This window comes from Rhinatrema bivittatum, chromosome 14, assembly GCF_901001135.1.
Source record: "Rhinatrema bivittatum chromosome 14, aRhiBiv1.1, whole genome shotgun sequence".
NCBI classification, from domain to species: domain Eukaryota; kingdom Metazoa; phylum Chordata; class Amphibia; order Gymnophiona; family Rhinatrematidae; genus Rhinatrema; species Rhinatrema bivittatum.
The window spans coordinates 66,505,560-66,523,067 of record NC_042628.1 but is presented as its reverse complement, the minus strand read 5'-3'; the positions used below and the strand labels follow the sequence as shown (position 1 = coordinate 66,523,067).

The 17,508-nt window shown below is 43.8% G+C and overlaps 1 protein-coding gene across 1 annotated transcript in view; it reads right to left on the bottom strand.

Moving 5' to 3' along the window:
• Positions 1-17,508, bottom strand: part of LOC115075632 — a 123,200-nt gene that overhangs the window by 21,024 nt on the left and 84,668 nt on the right. The window contains exons 8-9 of the mRNA XM_029576204.1: positions 16,404-16,493; positions 15,601-15,906 (exon numbers count right to left, since the gene is read on the bottom strand). Coding sequence (XP_029432064.1) covers positions 15,601-15,906; positions 16,404-16,493 — 396 coding nt within the window. The remainder of the gene's footprint in view (positions 1-15,600; positions 15,907-16,403; positions 16,494-17,508) is intronic.

Below are 17,508 nucleotides of genomic sequence, written 5' to 3'. Positions count from 1 at the left end.
TACGCTGACGACATTCAGCTAATCCTACCAGTAGAGGAAACAATTGAAAAAACACTAAACTTAGCAATGTGGTACCTAGATATAATAAAACAACTATTAAACCAAATGGAACTGGTAATTAATATTGAAAAGACAGAATTCATACACCTTGAAAGAAAAACCACTGAATTATTGCAGAATCCCATCAAACTTAAAAAGGATCAGATAGTGGAACTAAACGAAAAAGCCAGAAACCTAGGTGTAATAATTGACAATGAACTCAATCTTAAACAACACATATCAGTGAAAGTTAGGGAAGGTTATGCCAAACTTATGGTGCTTAGAAGGCTAAAACCCCTATTAACCCAAGCGAACTTTAGAACCGTTCTTCAAGCACTTATATTCGCGAGCACAGACTATTGTAACACACTCTTCCTTGGATTACCAGAACTCTGCAGCCAGAATTCTAACTAGAAAAAGCAGAAGAGATCACATCACTCAAACACTCGCTGAATTACACTGGCTGCCAATTGAACAAAGAGTGCAATTTAAAACACTATGCACAATCCAAAAACGAATCTATGAGGAAAATACTGACTGGCTAAACACTGCACTACGACTACATGTCCCCCAGAGAAATCTAAGAACAGAAATTAAACCTCTACTAACCATTCCCTCTGTAAAGACAGCAATACTGATGCAAGAAAGAGAGAGAGCACTATGCCTAGGCGGTCCAATATTATGGAACACACTACCACTCGAAATAAGACTAATGAAAGATCTAAAACTCTTTTAAAAAAGTTTAAAAACATGGCTCTTCAAAAAAGCTTTTCACAATGAGAGTGGGGAGTAAGGAATACTAGCAGGACAAGAAAGAGAACTCCGGCACACTGTTAAAAGTCAGCAAACAGCAGTTATCCCTCCTTTATTATTTATTATTTTTTCTCATACCTAAAGATTAATTTAAGAGTACAGTATTCTCATATGGATATCCTATTATTCATATAAATGGAATTTCCAATCCACAATCCAAATAGCGTATATTATTTGATTCATGTAACCGAAACTTTATTGGCACCTACTAGCTAATTTATAATCCTAACCAGACTTATTTATGTGCCTATCTGTAAACCGTTGTGATGGTATACTACTAAACGACAGTATAGAAAAGTTTTTAAATAAATAAATAAATAAATCATGTTGGTTCCCTTCTCTGTACCTTCTCCATCGCAACTATATTTTTTTTGAGATGTGGTGACCACAATTGTACATAGTATTCCAGGTGCGGTCTCACCATGGAGCGCTATAGAGGCATTATGACATTTTCTGTTTTATTAACCATTCCCTTCCTAATAATTCCTAACATTCTGTTTGCTTTTTTGACTGCTACAGCACATTGAGCCGAAGATTTTAAAGTATTATCTACTATGATGCCTAGATCTTTTTCCTGGGTGGTAGCTACTAATATGGCTCAGTCATCTACTCTGTGTTTTATGTAAACCATTGTGATGTACTTCGAACGATGGTATACAAAACTTTTAAAATAAATAAATAAATAAAATACCCTGATGATATAGAGCTGATCTTTCCAGTTAATCTTCCCTTACCCAATGTTTGTGAGACAGTTGTGAATTGTATCTCTGCAAAAAAGTCTTGGCTTAAGGAACATGGCCTAACACTTAACCTTGCTAAACAGAGGCCTTGTGGTTGAGTAGACGTTTGTCTCAAATTATACCACCAGTCATCACTGTGGAGGGGACACTACTTATATTCTCCCCAGTAATTCGAGATTTAGGTTCCGTACAAGACTATAATTTTCGGCAAAAGCCTCAGTTCTCAGCTGTAATTCGTTTGGTGTTCTACAAGTTACAGGTTCTTCATCCTTTAAAATATCTCTTACCAAGCTTTGATTTTCAAGCAGTAGTATAGGCATTCATCCTGACCACAGTAAACTACTGTAATTCATTATAGGGTAGATTTTCAAAGGGTTACGTGCGTGAACCCTGAAAACATACCCCTGCGTGCGCCGAGCCTATTTTCCATAGGCTCGGCAGCGTGTGCAAGCCCCGGGACGAGTGTATGTCCTGGGGGTTCAAGAAAGGGGCGGTCTGGGGCAGGACCATAGGCGTGGCGGTGGTCCAGGGGTGGTTCAGGGGTGGGGCCGTGTCCTCCGGCACAGCGGCCTGTACCGGGGCATGTCGCTTCCGCGGCCGGCCGGCGCGCACAAGTTACACCTACCTCGGGCAGGCCTAACTTCGGAAACAAAGGTAGAGGGGGATTTAGTTAGGGCTGGGGGGGGGGGTTAGATAGGAGAAGGGTGGGGAAGGTGGGGGAGGCCGAAAAAAAAGTTCTCTCCAAGGCCACTCCGATTTCGGAGTGGCCTTGGAGGGAATGGGGAAAGCCATCAGGGTTTCCCTCGGGCTCGGCATGCGCAAGGTGGACAAGTGTGCACCCCCTTGCGCACCGACCCTGGATTTTATAACATGCGCGCAGGAGCGCGCGCATTATTATAAAATTGGGTGTACATTTGTGCGGGCTGGGTAGCCCGCACAAATGTACCCCGCGCGCGCTCTAAAAATATGCCCCTATATGCTGGGCTGTCAAAGTAGATGACTAAGTCACTTTAACTGTACCATAATACTGCCATCCGATTAATTACTTCTTGTTCTCTTAGGGAACATATTTCCCAGTGGTTTGTCAACTTCACTGGCTTCCTGTAAAGTACAGGATATAGTTTAAGCTAAAAACTCTTGTACACAAATCACTCTATTGGTTCATCTTTTTTGATAAAGTGGTAAGGAATGTCCCTTCAAGGTCCTTAAGATCTGTAGACAAGGGTTTTCTTCTTGTTCCTACCATTAACACTTATCTGCTCCTGACTACTCAACTCTAGGGCCTTTGTTGTTTCGGGCCCCACTCTATGGAATGAGCTGCCCATCGAGTTGAGGTGTCTTACTGACTATAAACTTTACAGAAAGCAGTTGAAGGCATAATTCTTCCATCTGGCTTTTTCTTGCACTTTTCAATTATGTAAGTTTTTATAATGATGGTGTTTGTTTTGAAATGTATCTAATTTGATATTTTTGATTTGTTTTATTGTTCACTGCGTAGCTCAGTTTTCTGTTAAAGGTGCTCTAGAAAAATTTGTAAATAAAATAAATCCTCAGCTCCTGAAGAACATGGATAATCAAAGGCCAGTACTTCCCTCTGCGAAAAAAGGTGCAACACCTTGGGATGAACCCCTTCTGTCCACGAGAACTTCTCCTGCGTCCTCAGCAAAATTCTTTTTCACTCAACGTATAGCTAAGTTCTGGAATTCATTGCCAGAGGATGTGGTTATGGCAGTTAGTGTAACTGGGTTTATAAAAGGTTTGGATAAGTTCCTAGAAGAGAAGTACATAAACTGCTATTAATCAATAAGGAATAGTAGCTTGGGATCTATTTAATGTTTGAGAACTTGCCAGGCACTTGTGACCTGGATTAACCACTGTTGATCACAGGATGCTGGGCTTCATGGACTCTTGGTCTGACCCAGTAGGGCATATTTTATGTTCTTATATTCTTATAACACCTGCCACAGATGGCAGGCCCTTGTACCATTTAGAAAGCAAAACCGGCAGTAGCAGTCACAGTGGAAGGCATTCAAAAAGTGCCTTCTCCCGACAAAGAGCAGTATCACCAGACTGAATTATAAAAGAGAAAATGATCCTCCTCATACTCGCGACAAGAGTTGTCACGCACCAACACCATGTGTTATGGGACCAGCTGCCACTCACCATCGCGCTGAACATCAGGAAACTGGTCACATTCCTGCACTGTCTTGTAGCCCCCAAACCTGACCCATAGCACTGAGCACTGTGGCCATTGGCCAATAAGAGCCCTACCACTGCAATCATTTTGTCTTCATTCTATTTTTTTTTTCAACAAAAGTTTAAAGACAACTGTAAAACCCAGTACAAGCTAAAGGAAATAAAGAGGATACTTTCCTGCTATTTTGGGCTGTAGTGCAGAGCTGCAGCGGGTGCCAAGGCTGTCCCAAGGATGAATCATTAGGGATGAATGATACGGACCACCAGAATGTCCAGCCCAGGGCTGCCTAGTGGAGGATGAGGAATCTGGACCACCAGATGTGGCCTCATGGATTTAGGATTGAGTTATCAGGAAGTGTCATCAACCCCCTTCTTGAACACCTCGCACCAGGAAGTATGGCCCCACCAGGACTTCATGACCCCTTGGAGGACACATATAATTTTACTGTCTTCTTTTTCTTTTCTTTCTTTCTTACCAGACTGCAGGTTTCACACCATCTACCACCTGATGGAGACAGAAATACAGTGGGACTACAGGTGCATACTAGATTATATACAGTGTCAGTAAAAATTTATCAGTCTTCATCTGCTGACAGGGATGCAAAACCCAGGAGTCTGGACTGATCTATGTTCATACAGGAAAGTCATTTTCCATTCAGGTGCAAGAGGAGGTTGGAGTTATTGAGAGAGAAAAGGAGGTATGGGGACAAGTTACCAAGGCAGATTATAAACTCTTTGTGTACTGGAATTATTGTGCCTAAATTCTAAAAATGCTGTAAGGCACCTTGAGCCATGGAAAAAGCAGAGTTGCTTACCTGTAACAGCTGTTCTCACAGGACAGCAGGATGTTGACTTCCGGCGATGAGGTAAGTGAGCCAGCAGCAGGAGACATCAGCTCCGTGCCCCCCTTCTCCTCCCTGTCTCATCGGCTTGCTTTAAAATGCGGCGGCTCTCTAATTTAAATGGTGCCGCGGGACACCCTTAGCGTCAGGCTGCTGAGGAGGACAAATTGACAGCGTTTGCGCTGGGGAGCAGACATACAGCTCTGCCGAAGTCCCAGCTTGGAGCTGCACCAAAGTTAAGATGGCAGCCGCGTGCATCCCAACCCGTCTTTTTGCTGCCTGGTGCCTTTAAACGTGACGACTCTCTTTGCCCTTCCCTCAGCTTTGAGGCATCGGACAGCCTTTAAAGAAACGGCTGGTATAGCGGGCTGGGAAGGAGTGACAGCTGCCCCCTGGAATCTGCAGCAGACGAGAACTTAAGATGGCGGCTGCACGTGGTCTTCGCCCCAGAGTTTCTCATCGGACAGGTTAGATCATAAGCAGAGTTGATCTATTGGCACGCTGCTTCAGCACAACTCCATGGGTCGGCCAATATCCTTTCAGCACCTATGTCTTTTTGTTACTGGAGAGCTCTTAAATAAATCAGCCTTTTTCCACCGCAAGTGCTTATTTGGGAACTGTATTAGCGCTCATACATCTTCATCGGCCCGCTGAGGTACTCATTATTATTATCACCATATGAGTGCCGGTGGAGAGGACTAGAACTCTGCGGCCCTGCTTTTGCATACTTTTCCTGTCTGGTCAGCACTGTTTTCTCTCACTGACTTTTTTCAACCCATGGTCCGGCGCCTGAGACAAGGACACTCTTTAGAGAATGCGCCATAGGAGCTCTCGAAATACCTCTGATCGACATTCACATCCCCTGCGTGCAGCCAAGATGGCGGCGGCCCTAGCCGGGGAGTCAGTGATAGCCTCCTTCACAGAGGAGGCCTTGCAGCAGCTATCACAGAGGGTCACCGCTGCTCTGGATGGGCGCTTAATCAAGCTACAGTCCTCAATGGAAGACATTAAAACTGCAATCGAGGGACATTCAAAGCTGCTGGATACGGCATAAGGCTCTCAAACTTACGAGATCATCTTTCAGAATCTGAGCGCCATGTGGCAGATCTGCAGACCCGACAGCGCGAATTACTAGCAAAATTGGAGGAACAAGAGGATCGTGGCAGATGAAACAACTTAAAAATTATTGGCTTGCCGGAAACAGTAAAGGACGGTGAACTAAAAAAGTTGGTAGAACAATGGCTGCCACAACAGGTTGGGCTAACCTTGGATGATGAGCGCTTACAATGCGAAAGAGTACATTGAGTCGGACTGCACAGGGAAGGGAATACCCGGCCACAGCCTGTAATGGCGCGCATCCTGAATTGGGCCCACAAGACGCAACTGTTGAGAGCATATCGACAGACAGCCACGGTAGAATATCAGGGACATCGCCTGCTGCTGTTCAATGATTTCTCCACTAGCACCGCGGCCCAGAAGAAGGTCCTCGCCCCGGCCTGTACTGAGTGGCATCAATTTCGCTTTACTATACCTGGCAAAGCTGTGAGTCTCTCATGCTAACAAAGTTTTACTTTTCCACTCTAAGGAATAAGCAGATGGCTTTCTCAAGACCTTGCTGGTGTCCGGCGGGGAGTGAGCAGTGGATCTGCACTGTTATTGGGTCTCAATTACTCAGTTCAACTAAGTTTTGAGTTACGGAGCTGAAGCTTCTGTGTTTACACTGTTTCTTCAGTGATCAAGCCAGATATGTAACCGGTTGAAAGCCGGTCGGGATGCAGCCTCAGGAATTGCACCGCGAGATGTAGTACCCCGCACCCCAGTGGGTTTCTCCTATTCTTTTCTGTTCTGGACCATAGAAGCCTGGAAATAATCTCAATAACAGGGATTGTACACTCTGGGTATCAGTGAAGACCTATAACTCTTCGGAGCTGGACCAGCAAGGAATGGACACACCTTTTACCGGGTTACAATGGATGCTGGCGAGTTGCTATCCTGATGGTTATCACTTCATCGGGATACATGGGAGCAGAAGGGGGTTGGAGAAGGGAAGCCTTAAATTCCAAACAAGGGATGGGGCATGCCCTGAGCCTCTTGGAGCGCTGGTGTGTATGGTTTCTATGGATGTATGGTGTGCAAATGGTATGGCTGTTGGGGGATGTGGATGCTATGTGTGGGGTAGGGGTTAGGTGGGGGGAGGGGGGAGGGGGGAGGGGGAGGATGGGAGGGCTGTTTGTAGATCCAGACCAAAAGTCAGGACCAAGCAAATCTGGATATGGCTATTTATCTCTCCGGGGTCTAGGCTGGGAGGCCTTGGAGATGTTTCTTATCCTTTCTGGGAATCCCTGGTTGGGCCTCCTCACAGAGTTAATGCAGATACCAAGGGTAATGGTGCAAGTTAAGATCGTCTCACTGAATGTGGATGGCATTCACTCTCCCATTAAATGTCAAAAGCTTTTCACGATGTTTAAAAGTTTGAAAGCTCAGGTAGCGTTTTTGCAGGAGACTCACCTAGATAATAAGGGACATGCTAAATTGAAAAGGGATGGGGTGGGACAGTGTTACTATTCCTCATACATGTCACGTAGGAGAGGGGTTGCCACGTAGGAGAGGGGTTGCCATCCTCATACATAAAAATGTACCATTTTAGTTATTGTGCACATATCAGGATGTGGAGGGAAGATACCTCATAGTAGTAGTAACTTTATACCAACAAAAGGTAGCGTTTTGTTATTTGTATGCCCTGAATGTGTACTCCCAGATCTTTATTACTACGTTGGCAAGCTTACTGGCAGCTTATTCCGACTGCATGACAGTTGTGGGTGGGGACTTTAATATAGTTGCCAATAAGCAATTGGATGCCAACCCCACAAAACCTGTTTCTGGTTTGGACCAGGATGTAGGAGTACATTTATTATGTCGGGAACTGCGGTTATTGGACGTTTGGAGAGTTTTGCGTCCGGATGACCGGGACTATATATTTTTCTCTAACCCGCATAACACATACTCCCGACTCGATTATTTACTAGTCTCGGACCACTGTTTTCCTCAGGTGGCTGATGCAAGCATTGGCACCATTTCTCTCTCTGACCATGCCCCGGTGACCATAGTATTAAGCTGTGGTCTGCAAGCTAGACATCCGTTTTTGTGGCACCTGCGGCCAGATCTATATTTAGATCAGCAATTTCACTTATATCTTTGGGGCTGCTGGAAAGATTATATGGATACAAATGTTACCATGTTCCATACCGGCAAGGTTGCTCCCTGCGGCCAGCGTGATTCCCCTGCTGCCACCTCTGATCCCGCGACGCCAGCAGCACGTCTGCGCTCCACACGGGCTCGGCGTTCCCCCAGGACGTCAGCAATCTACACTGACGCCGGAGGCAGCTCTCGCGCGAAATCGCGCCGTGGACACGCCCCCTGACGTCAGGCGCCGATCAGCTGCGACTTTGCGCGGGAAAGGAGGGAGATTTAAGGAGAGCCTTCCTTCCAGCCCGTCGCTTCGGCCACAGTGCGTTTTGGTGAGTGTCTTGCTGCTCTTCCTGCCTGTTGCTCTGCTCCTGACCTGGATCTCCGTATCGGAATACTCTACCTGCTGCCTGCCTACTGGATCTGTTTGCCTTGGTTCTTTGTTTGCTGCCTGCCCTGACCTGGACTGCCTTATCGGACTACTCTGCCTGCTGCCTGCCTATCGGATCTGTTTGCTTTGGTTCTTTGTTTGCTGCCTGCCCTGCCCTGGACTGCCTTATCGGACTACCCTGCCTGCTGCCTGCCTACCGGATCTGTTTGCCTTGGTTCTTTGTTTGCTGCCTGCCCTGACGTGGACTGCCTTATCGGACTACTCTGCCTGCTGCCTGCCTACCGGATCTGTTTGCCTTGGTTCTTTGTTTGCTGCCTGCCCTGACCTGGACTGCCTTATCGGACTACTCTGCCTGCTGCCTGCCTACCGGATCTGTTTGCCTTGGTTCTTTGTTTGCTGCCTGCCCTGACCTGGACTGCCTTATCGGACTACTCTGCCTGCTGCCTGCCTATCGGATCTGTTTGCTTTGGTTCTTTGTTCACTGCCTGCCCTGACCCGGATTGTCTTATCGGATTACTCTGCCTGCTGCCTGCCCTGACCTGGACTGTCTATAGGATACTCTACAGACCGCATCTCCAGCGTTACCACTCCTTGCTCCCGGAGAGGGTCACCTTCCGTTACTGAGCGTCCCGGGTACAAGGTAAGCGGCCTCAACCCAGGTTCCACTATCCTGAGTAACAACAAATAATACTGCTGCTGTCACCCCTGAGACGGTATGGAAAGCGGGAAAGGCAGTCATGAGAGGGGTTTGTATAGCATACGTGGCCAAGCGCAACCGACAGTGTAATGCTGAAATTTTGCAGATAAAGGGGGTCCTTAAAGATGCCCAACAACACCACATGCTAATGATGACGCCAGAGGCAAAGTCTCGGGTGGACAAGGCCCGGGAAGCTTTAAATTATCTACTCCATTAGCGTGCATCTAAATCTGCTAGGTATTATCAATACCAGCTTTATAAGCATGGTAATAGGGTGAGCCGCCTCCTGACTCACCTAGTGAGACTGTGAGGCCAGAGGGCTTCAGTGGTGGGTATACGAGACAGTCAAGGGGTCCATCAAACCTCCCCGGAAGCCACTGCGCAGCGATTTTTGCACTATTATAAGGCATTGTGTGGGGGATAAGTCTATGGATGTGGGGGTCGCGGATGCCCTTTTTAGTACGATTCAGTGGCTGCGGCTGACAGAGGCCCATATTGCAGCTTTGAACGGTCCTGTAACCACTCAGGAAATCTTTGCTGTGATACACCACTAAAAGTTAGGTAAAGCTCCAGGGCAGGATGGATTGGGCTCTGAATTTTATAAAATCTTAAAATCTACTGTTTTGCCCCCCTTGCAAAAATATTATAATGCACTGTCGACTTCCAATCACATATCTGAGCTTTCCAATCATTCTGTTATTGTGGTACTTCCCAAACCGGGGAAAGACCACTGGAGGTGGGTTCCTATCGCCCCATTTCATTGTTAAATACTGATGTCAAAATCTTAGCAGCTGTTTTGGCGTCCTGGCTAAACAATATCTTCACACCAATTTATAAGAGCATTTAGCATTTTTAGCATTTTTTTTTTTTTATATACCGAGGTATAGCATAGTTGCCTTCACTCCGGTTTACATATAGAACAACTTGTTACATTGAAAGATTTTAAACTTTAAATTTAACAATAGTGGGAAATGGCACCAAAAGAAGAGATGTGAACAAAGAACATAGTGTAAACAGGGTAGATACACTGAATAGATAGGCAGATATAACTGGGTTCTTCAAAAAGGAGGCATCAGTGGCTTGAATCAGTAGAGGTTGTCCAAATGGAATATTTAAAGTTGGCAGTTAAGGGATTATAGTATAAAGTTATTGAGAGTTGTCCTTAAGAGAATGGTTGAGAAGCCAAGACTTTAGTTCTTTTTTGAAGGATTTTGAGTTTTCTTGCGCGGTGAGGAAGTGGGGTAGTGAATTCCAGAGTTTTGGTCCGATGATGGAGAAGGCTCTGTTTCTGGTGGAGGATAGTTTGGCATTTGGGAGTGAGGGAATCACAAGTTGCAGTTTACTAGAAGTTCTTGTTGTGCGTTGAGGGCGAAGTATGTGTATAATGTCATCAAAGGCAGTGTAGTCGGCTTTGTAGATTGCATTGTGGATCAATGAAAGAACTTTGTATTCAATTCTTTTTTCTATTGGGAGCCATTGTAATTGGTTGAGGACAGGGGTAATGCGATCATATTTGCTTTTACCCGTTAGAAATCTGGCAGCAGCATTCTGAAGTAGCTGCAAGGGCCTCAAAGATGATTTTGGTAGACCAATCAAAAGGGAGTTGCAGTAATCCAAGCCGGAAAAGATGAGGGCTTGAAGTACGGTTTTTAAATCGTGGGGGTGAAGAAGAGGTTTTAGGTGTTTGATTATTTGAAGTTTATGAAAGCCTTCTTTAATTTTTGTAGAGATGTGTTTTTTGTAATTTAGATCAATGTCTAACCAAAAACCCAGGTCTTTCACGTTTTCTTTAAGTTGGATGAGGGTCTTATCAAAGTGAAAGGGTGGTATTGTTTTTAATCCAAGGTTTTTTCTGTTAATTAGGATACATTCAGTTTTGCTCATATTTAAGCATAATTTGAGGTGGATTAACATGTTTCTGATTGCATCAAGGTGAGAGGCTGCTTTTGACATGGCATCTTCTATCGTAGAGGAGATTGGAACGAGAATTTGTATGTCATCAGCATACATGTAATAAGTTATGTCAAGGCTTGATAAGAGATGGCATAAAGGAATAAGGTAGATGTTGAATAAAATGGGAGATAGAGCCGATCCCTGAGGTACACCTGTTTCGAGGGGGATAGGGCTTGAAAATACATTGTTATAAGAAACTTTGAAAAATCTATTATTAAGGAAGGAAGTAAACCAACTAAGAGTTTTGCCAGCAAGCCCAATAGATTCAAGGTTGGAAATCAGAATTTTGTGATCCACTGTGTCGAAGGCTGCAGAGAGGTCCAGCAGAATCAGAAGGTGACCTTTTTTGTTGTCGAGTCCTCTTAGGATGGTATTGGAAAGGTTAAGTAGGAGAGTTTCCGTACTGCAGTTTTTTCTGAAGCCGAATTGGGTGGGATAAAGAATTTTGTTATCATCAAGATGATCGATGAGTTGTTTCAGAGCAGCCTTCTCAGTCATTTTGGCAAAGAAGGGTAGGTTAGAGATTGGGCGGTAATTATTTAGGTCATTAGGATTGAGGTTTTTTTTCTTTAAAAGAGGTGTAACAGTGGCGGTTTTTAGCTTGGGAGGTAGCTCGCCTTCCTCTAGCGATTTGTTGATGATGGCTGCAATTGTAGGGGCTAAAGAGAAAAGCATACAGTTTTATTATCTCAAATTTTTAAATGTTTTAGGAAATGTGTCCTAAAATACAAACACTCACACACACTCATTCACACTCGAAAAACATCCCATCAAATACAAGACCTTAGTCAGCCATATGACCAAAAAGGTCTATACAACAATATTTTTCATCATCTTAATGCAATGTTATACAGCTACACTAAATGAACTAACCACATCCTCTGGCAACAAATTGCAGAACTTTATTATGCGTTGAGTGAAAAATAATTTTCTCTGATTAGTCTTAAATGTGCTACTTGCTAACTTCATGGAATGCTCCCTAGTTCTTCTATTATTTGAAGGTGTAAATAATCAATTCACATCTACTCGTTCAAGACCTCTCAAGATCTTAAAGACCACTATCATATCCCCCCTCAGCCGTCTCTTCTCCAAGCTGAACAGCCCTAACCTCTTCAGGAACTCCTCACAGGGGAACTGTTCCATCCCCTTTGTCATTTTTGTTGCCCTTCTCTGTATCTTCTCCATCGCAACTATATATTTTTTGAGATGCGGCGACCAGAATTGTACATAGTATTCAAGGTGCGGTCTCACCAAGGAGCGATATAGAGGCATTATGACATTTTCCGTTTAATTAATTCCTTCCTAATAATTCCTAACATTCTGTTTGCTTTTTTGACTGCTGCAGCACACTGAACCGACGATTTTAAAGTATTATCCACTATGATGCCTAGATCTTTTTCCTGGGTAGTAGCTCCTAAAATGGAACCTAACATCGTGTAACTACAGCAAGGGTTATTTTTCCCTATATGCAACACCTTGCACTTGTCCACATTAAATTTCATCTACCATTTGGATGCCCAATCTTCCAATCTTGCAAGGTCCTCCTATAATGTATCACAGTCTGCTTGTGATTTAACTACTCTGAATAATTTTGTATCATCCGCAAATTTGATAACCTCTCTCGTCATATTCCTTTCCAGATCATTTATAAATATATTGAAAGCACCGGTCCAAGTACAGACCCCTGAGGCACTCCACTGTTTACCCTTTTCCACTGAGAAAATTGACCATTTAATCCTACTCTCTGTTTCCTATCTTTTAACCAGTTTGTGACCCACGAAAGGACATCGCCTCCTATCCCATGACTTTTTAGTTTTCGTAGAAGCCTCTCATGATGGACTTTGTCAAACGCCTTCTGAAAATCCAAATACACTATATATACCGGTTCACTTTTATCCACATGTTTATTAACCCCTTCAACAAAATGAAGCAGATTTGTTAGGCAAGACTTCCCTTGGGTAAATCCATGTTGACTGTGTTCCATTAAAACATGTCTTTCTATGTGCTCTACGATTTTGATCTTGAGAATAGTTTCCACTATTTTTCCCAGCACTGAAATCAGGCTCACTGGTCTATAGTTACCTGGATAGCCCCTGGAGCCTTTTTTAAATATTTGGGTAACATTGGCTATCCTCCAGTCTTCAGGTACAATGGATGATTTTAATGAAGGTTTACAAATTTTAACTAGTAGATCAGAAATTTCATTTTTTAGTTCCTTCAGTTCCCTAGGAAGCATACCATCCGGTCCAGGTGATTTGCTACTCTTTAGTTTGTCAATCTGGCCTACTACATCTTCCAGGTTCATAGTGATTTCGTTCAGTTCGTCTGACTCAACACCCCTGAAAACCATCTCCGGAACTGGTATCTCTCCGGAACTTGTGAGAGAGCTCCTAATCTGCATGGCAAAAGCTGTGCAGAAAAAAAGAGACTGAAGGGAGACCCCTGCTGGATGCAGGGTTAGTGCCATACTGGGCATGCCCAGTAGGTACAGTCAAAGTTCTAGAAACTTTGACAAAAGTATTCCGTGAATGGGCTCCATCCTGATGATGTAACCCATATGCGAGGACTACCATCCTGCTTGTCCTGTGAGAAGCGTGCTAATTCCTCTTTCATTTTCTAAAGGGGAAAGGAGATGAGAAGAAAAAGATTGTGTGTGCGTGGGGAGGGGATTAAATTAAAATGTTAGCACCAGGGTGCCTGAGACCCACAGTATTCTAATGAATAGATTGGGAGACAAATTATATTGGGAGCCATGTCCACTCTATAAACTTCTTTTTCCAGCAGTGATACAGATTCCTATTTCGTTACAAGTAGTCCAGGCTTATTGGGGTCAAAGCAAACAGAAAGATGATGCAGCTTCAATGGGTTTTAGTATAGTCCAGATAGAAGCAGACAGAGCTTCTATAGTTCAAACTGTACAGGGATCGCTCATATGTTTCAGAGTTGAAACATGTGAGTGTTGAAACAGAGTGAGATCGCTCACCATTGAAGCAGAGTGAGATCGCTCACTCTGCTTCAACGGCAGGGGAGATAGTCTAATACTTCACTTTCAATGCATATCCAGCATAACTCTACTTCAACGGCAGGGGGGGAATGAAGAAAGGTGGACTGAATTACATAGTCTGGGTAAACAAATAAGCATGGGTGTAGCTTGCATATTGCGGCGGTTACTACCCCTAACTAATTAAGCTAGATATTTCACTTATTTATTTATTTATTTATTTAATATCTTTTAATATACCGATGCTCAAGACCATGTCTTATCGAACCGGTTTACATGGAACAAAGGTAAAAGAAGCTGCAAAACCAAATGCAAAGGAAGATAAAAAGTTACATTAAACAGGGAGAAAAAACATGGGCTTCGGAAGACAGGAAAGAATATAAACTAAAACAACTGGAGTGACAAAGTCGTCCTCAAACATAAATTAAGTAACTGGACTTATAATCTTGCTGGATTTCTCTGGAAGGTTTATCTTAGGCAATTAATAGAGGTTGCATTTCTTGGGAAAGAGAAGGGAGAGGGATTGGCAAGGAGAGAGGGACAAATAATGGGTTGATAGAGACTCCATCAGCCGTAGGCTTGGGCGAACAGCCAGGTTTTCAGTTTCTTTCTAAAGGATAGGTGGCATTGTTCCTGGCGTATCTCGGGGGGAAGAGAGTTCCAGTGGAGCGGACCTGCAGTTGAAAGTGCTCTTTTATGAACGGAGTTGTGGACCAAGGATTTGATGGGGGGAGCCTGAAGAGAGCCTTTGTATGCTGATCTGATCGGCCTTGCAGAAGCGTGAAATTCAAGAGGGATGGAGAGTTGGAGCGAGGATTGCTGGTAGATAGATTTATGAATGATAGTAAGAACCTTGAAAAGTATTCTGTAGTGGATGGGTAGCCAGTGTAAGATTTTTAGAATTGGGGTGATATGGTCTTTACGACGCGAGTTTGTAAGAATCCTGGCCGCTGCATTTTGCAGGATCTGTAGAGGTTTCGTAGATGAGGCGGGTAGGCCGAGAAGAAGTGCGTTGCAGTAGTCAATTTTTGAAAACAGAATGGCTTGAAGAACTGAACGGAAATCGTGGAAGTGTAGGAGCGGTCTTAGCTGTTTTAGGACCTGTAGCTTAAAGAAACATTCTTTTGTAGTAGTATTGATGAACTTTTTGAAGTTAAATCCGGAGTCTAGGGTGGCTCCAAAGTCTCTCAGCTGGGTTGCTAGAGGTAAAGTTGTGTAGTTGGCTAAGGGGTTAATGTCGCTCGAGGATATGAAGAGAAGTTCTGTTTTTGACGTATTAAGGACTAGATCGAGACTTGAGAGAAGGAGGTTGATGGAGTGTAGGCAATTGTTCCAGAAGTTTAGAGTGGTGGAGATGGGGTCTGCGATAGGGATAAGTATCTGCACATCGTCAGCATAAATATAATGGGTGAGGTTGAGGCTATTGAGTAATTGGCAAAATGGAAGTAGAAATAATATGTAGTATATAAATAATATGTAATATGAACTACTTAGATGTAGTTCCAACACTGCTCTCTACATTAATGGTGAGGGTGGAAGGGAAATAGAACCAAAAGGTTACTAAGAGCCAAGAGTAACAGATAAGTATGAGAAAAAAAAAGTGCAAAACTTGCAGGGCAGACTGGATGGGCTGTTTGGTCTTCTTCTGCCGTCAGTTCTATGTTCTATGTATGAACACGTGACCTGGTAAAAAACTGATTATTCTGTCAGAGTATTATTTCCAATAGAAGCAAGTTACTTACTCTTCACATTTAAGGTGACAGTTTTCTCTGTGGACATTTTCACCCCAGGATAATACACCAAACAGGTCAGGTTTTTCCTATGGTCATCTGTAGATGTAGTAAAGGTGAAACTGGATGAATAGCTGAATGTTCCATCGTAATAAGATGATGTTGTGTTAGTCGTAGAATTAGGTGTAGTTAAAGCTCCTGTCCAGGTGATGATGGGGGCGGTTCCCGCACACCTCCCTGGAGCTGTGCAGTTGAACATCACTGGAACATCTGCCTCCAGCATCTCAGGGATCGAGAACTCAGGCTGCTTTGAGAAACCTAAACAAGAGATAAAAAAAGAAAGTGCCACATCACAGACCTCTGCAGTTAGAAGCAGCAAAGATAAGCTAGTGCCAAGGGCAAGTATGTGATATTACTACAATGTGCTCATCTCATACTACTGCATCGACATGAACGTAAACTGTTTTTTGTATCTAATGGAAAGGTTGCTGATTATTTTAGAAGTCAGAAATGTAGAGCATACTTACTGGTTATAGTAACAGAAGCAGGAAATGATATGTAATCATGCACAAGTCCTCCCTCAAATCTGAAGTAATATTTGCCGGTATCCTGTATCATGGCATCATCGATCCTAAAGCTGCAGTTGCATTCCGATAGGTTCCCGAAGATTGTGAAGCGACCCCTGGTACGTTCATCCACTTTTCTATTTCCATTAGTAGTTGCTACTGGGGTTCCTGTAGAGGGCTCAGCCTCTCTGAACCAATATCCATGAAAATTATTTTCTAAACTTTCATTCAATGGGAATGTGAACTGACACATTATGACCACACACATACCCTCTTCATCTGCTACCGGAGCGCTGACATTTACATAAAAAACTGTGTGCCTGTCATGGCAGGGGGAACCTGTAGGGAGAGATATATTTAGTGTTACAAAAGTACAGCACTTCATGCTTAATATATGTTTCAATACAAGGCTAAGCCCCTAACGCTCACAACACATTAGAACTGCAACATTAAACATAGACAACCTGACCAGATTCTAAAATAAACAACTATACTTAAGACTCTTTGAAATGTTTTTCATCATTTGCACTTAAATTCCTAAAATTAAGATTATTTGCTAACTGAGCCTTCCCTTTCACGTGAGGATGAGCCTGAGTCCAGGGTAATGCTGGATTCAGACTTTCTAACCCATCCTTAACCTCTGGGGGGAGCCTGTCCATGACAGAGAAGATTCTGTATCTGATCTAATGAGATCCTTCAATGATTCAGGACTGGAATCAAAGCAAATATTAATCCCTGATGAGTGCACAAGCCTTTCTAAGTGTTATACTTACTACTGTTAGAGTGTGTCTGTCCTACATTTACCCTCCTATTGCACACTCAGCAGAAAAAGCCCAAAACTCTGCATCCTTCTCAAGGCATTAAACTTCCACAGTTGCCCCTTAGCTACTAGGACAAGGAGAGGTGCAGGTGGAAAGACCTGGAAAGAATATTTAGCATGGGGCCAACATCTCCCAAACTCAGTTACAGTGCCACCTGTTGTACACATTCCCCTGGTAATGGGAAGCCCATGCAGAGGAAGGGGGTGGGGTCTGTTCGGAGTTGATTACAGGCACCTGTGAAATAAGGGCAGGGGATAGTGGTGGTAGAAGGAAAAGGAGAAAAAAAATAGCCTTGGAGTTGGGGAGAACAGGGAGTTCAAGGAAGAGGGTATGCACAAATGACACCGGGTTGGAAGCATTGAGTGAGGAGGTGCAGGCTTAATATGAGAGAATCAAAAGCATAAGAGCAAAACCAGGGAAGAGGACATTGGGAAGAACATTAGAGATAGGTAGAAGGGAGGAACCTGGGAAGGAGCTATGGGGAGAGAGGTGGGGGGGGCGTCATTTCCAGGTTCAGTGGCATGGTGGGAGAA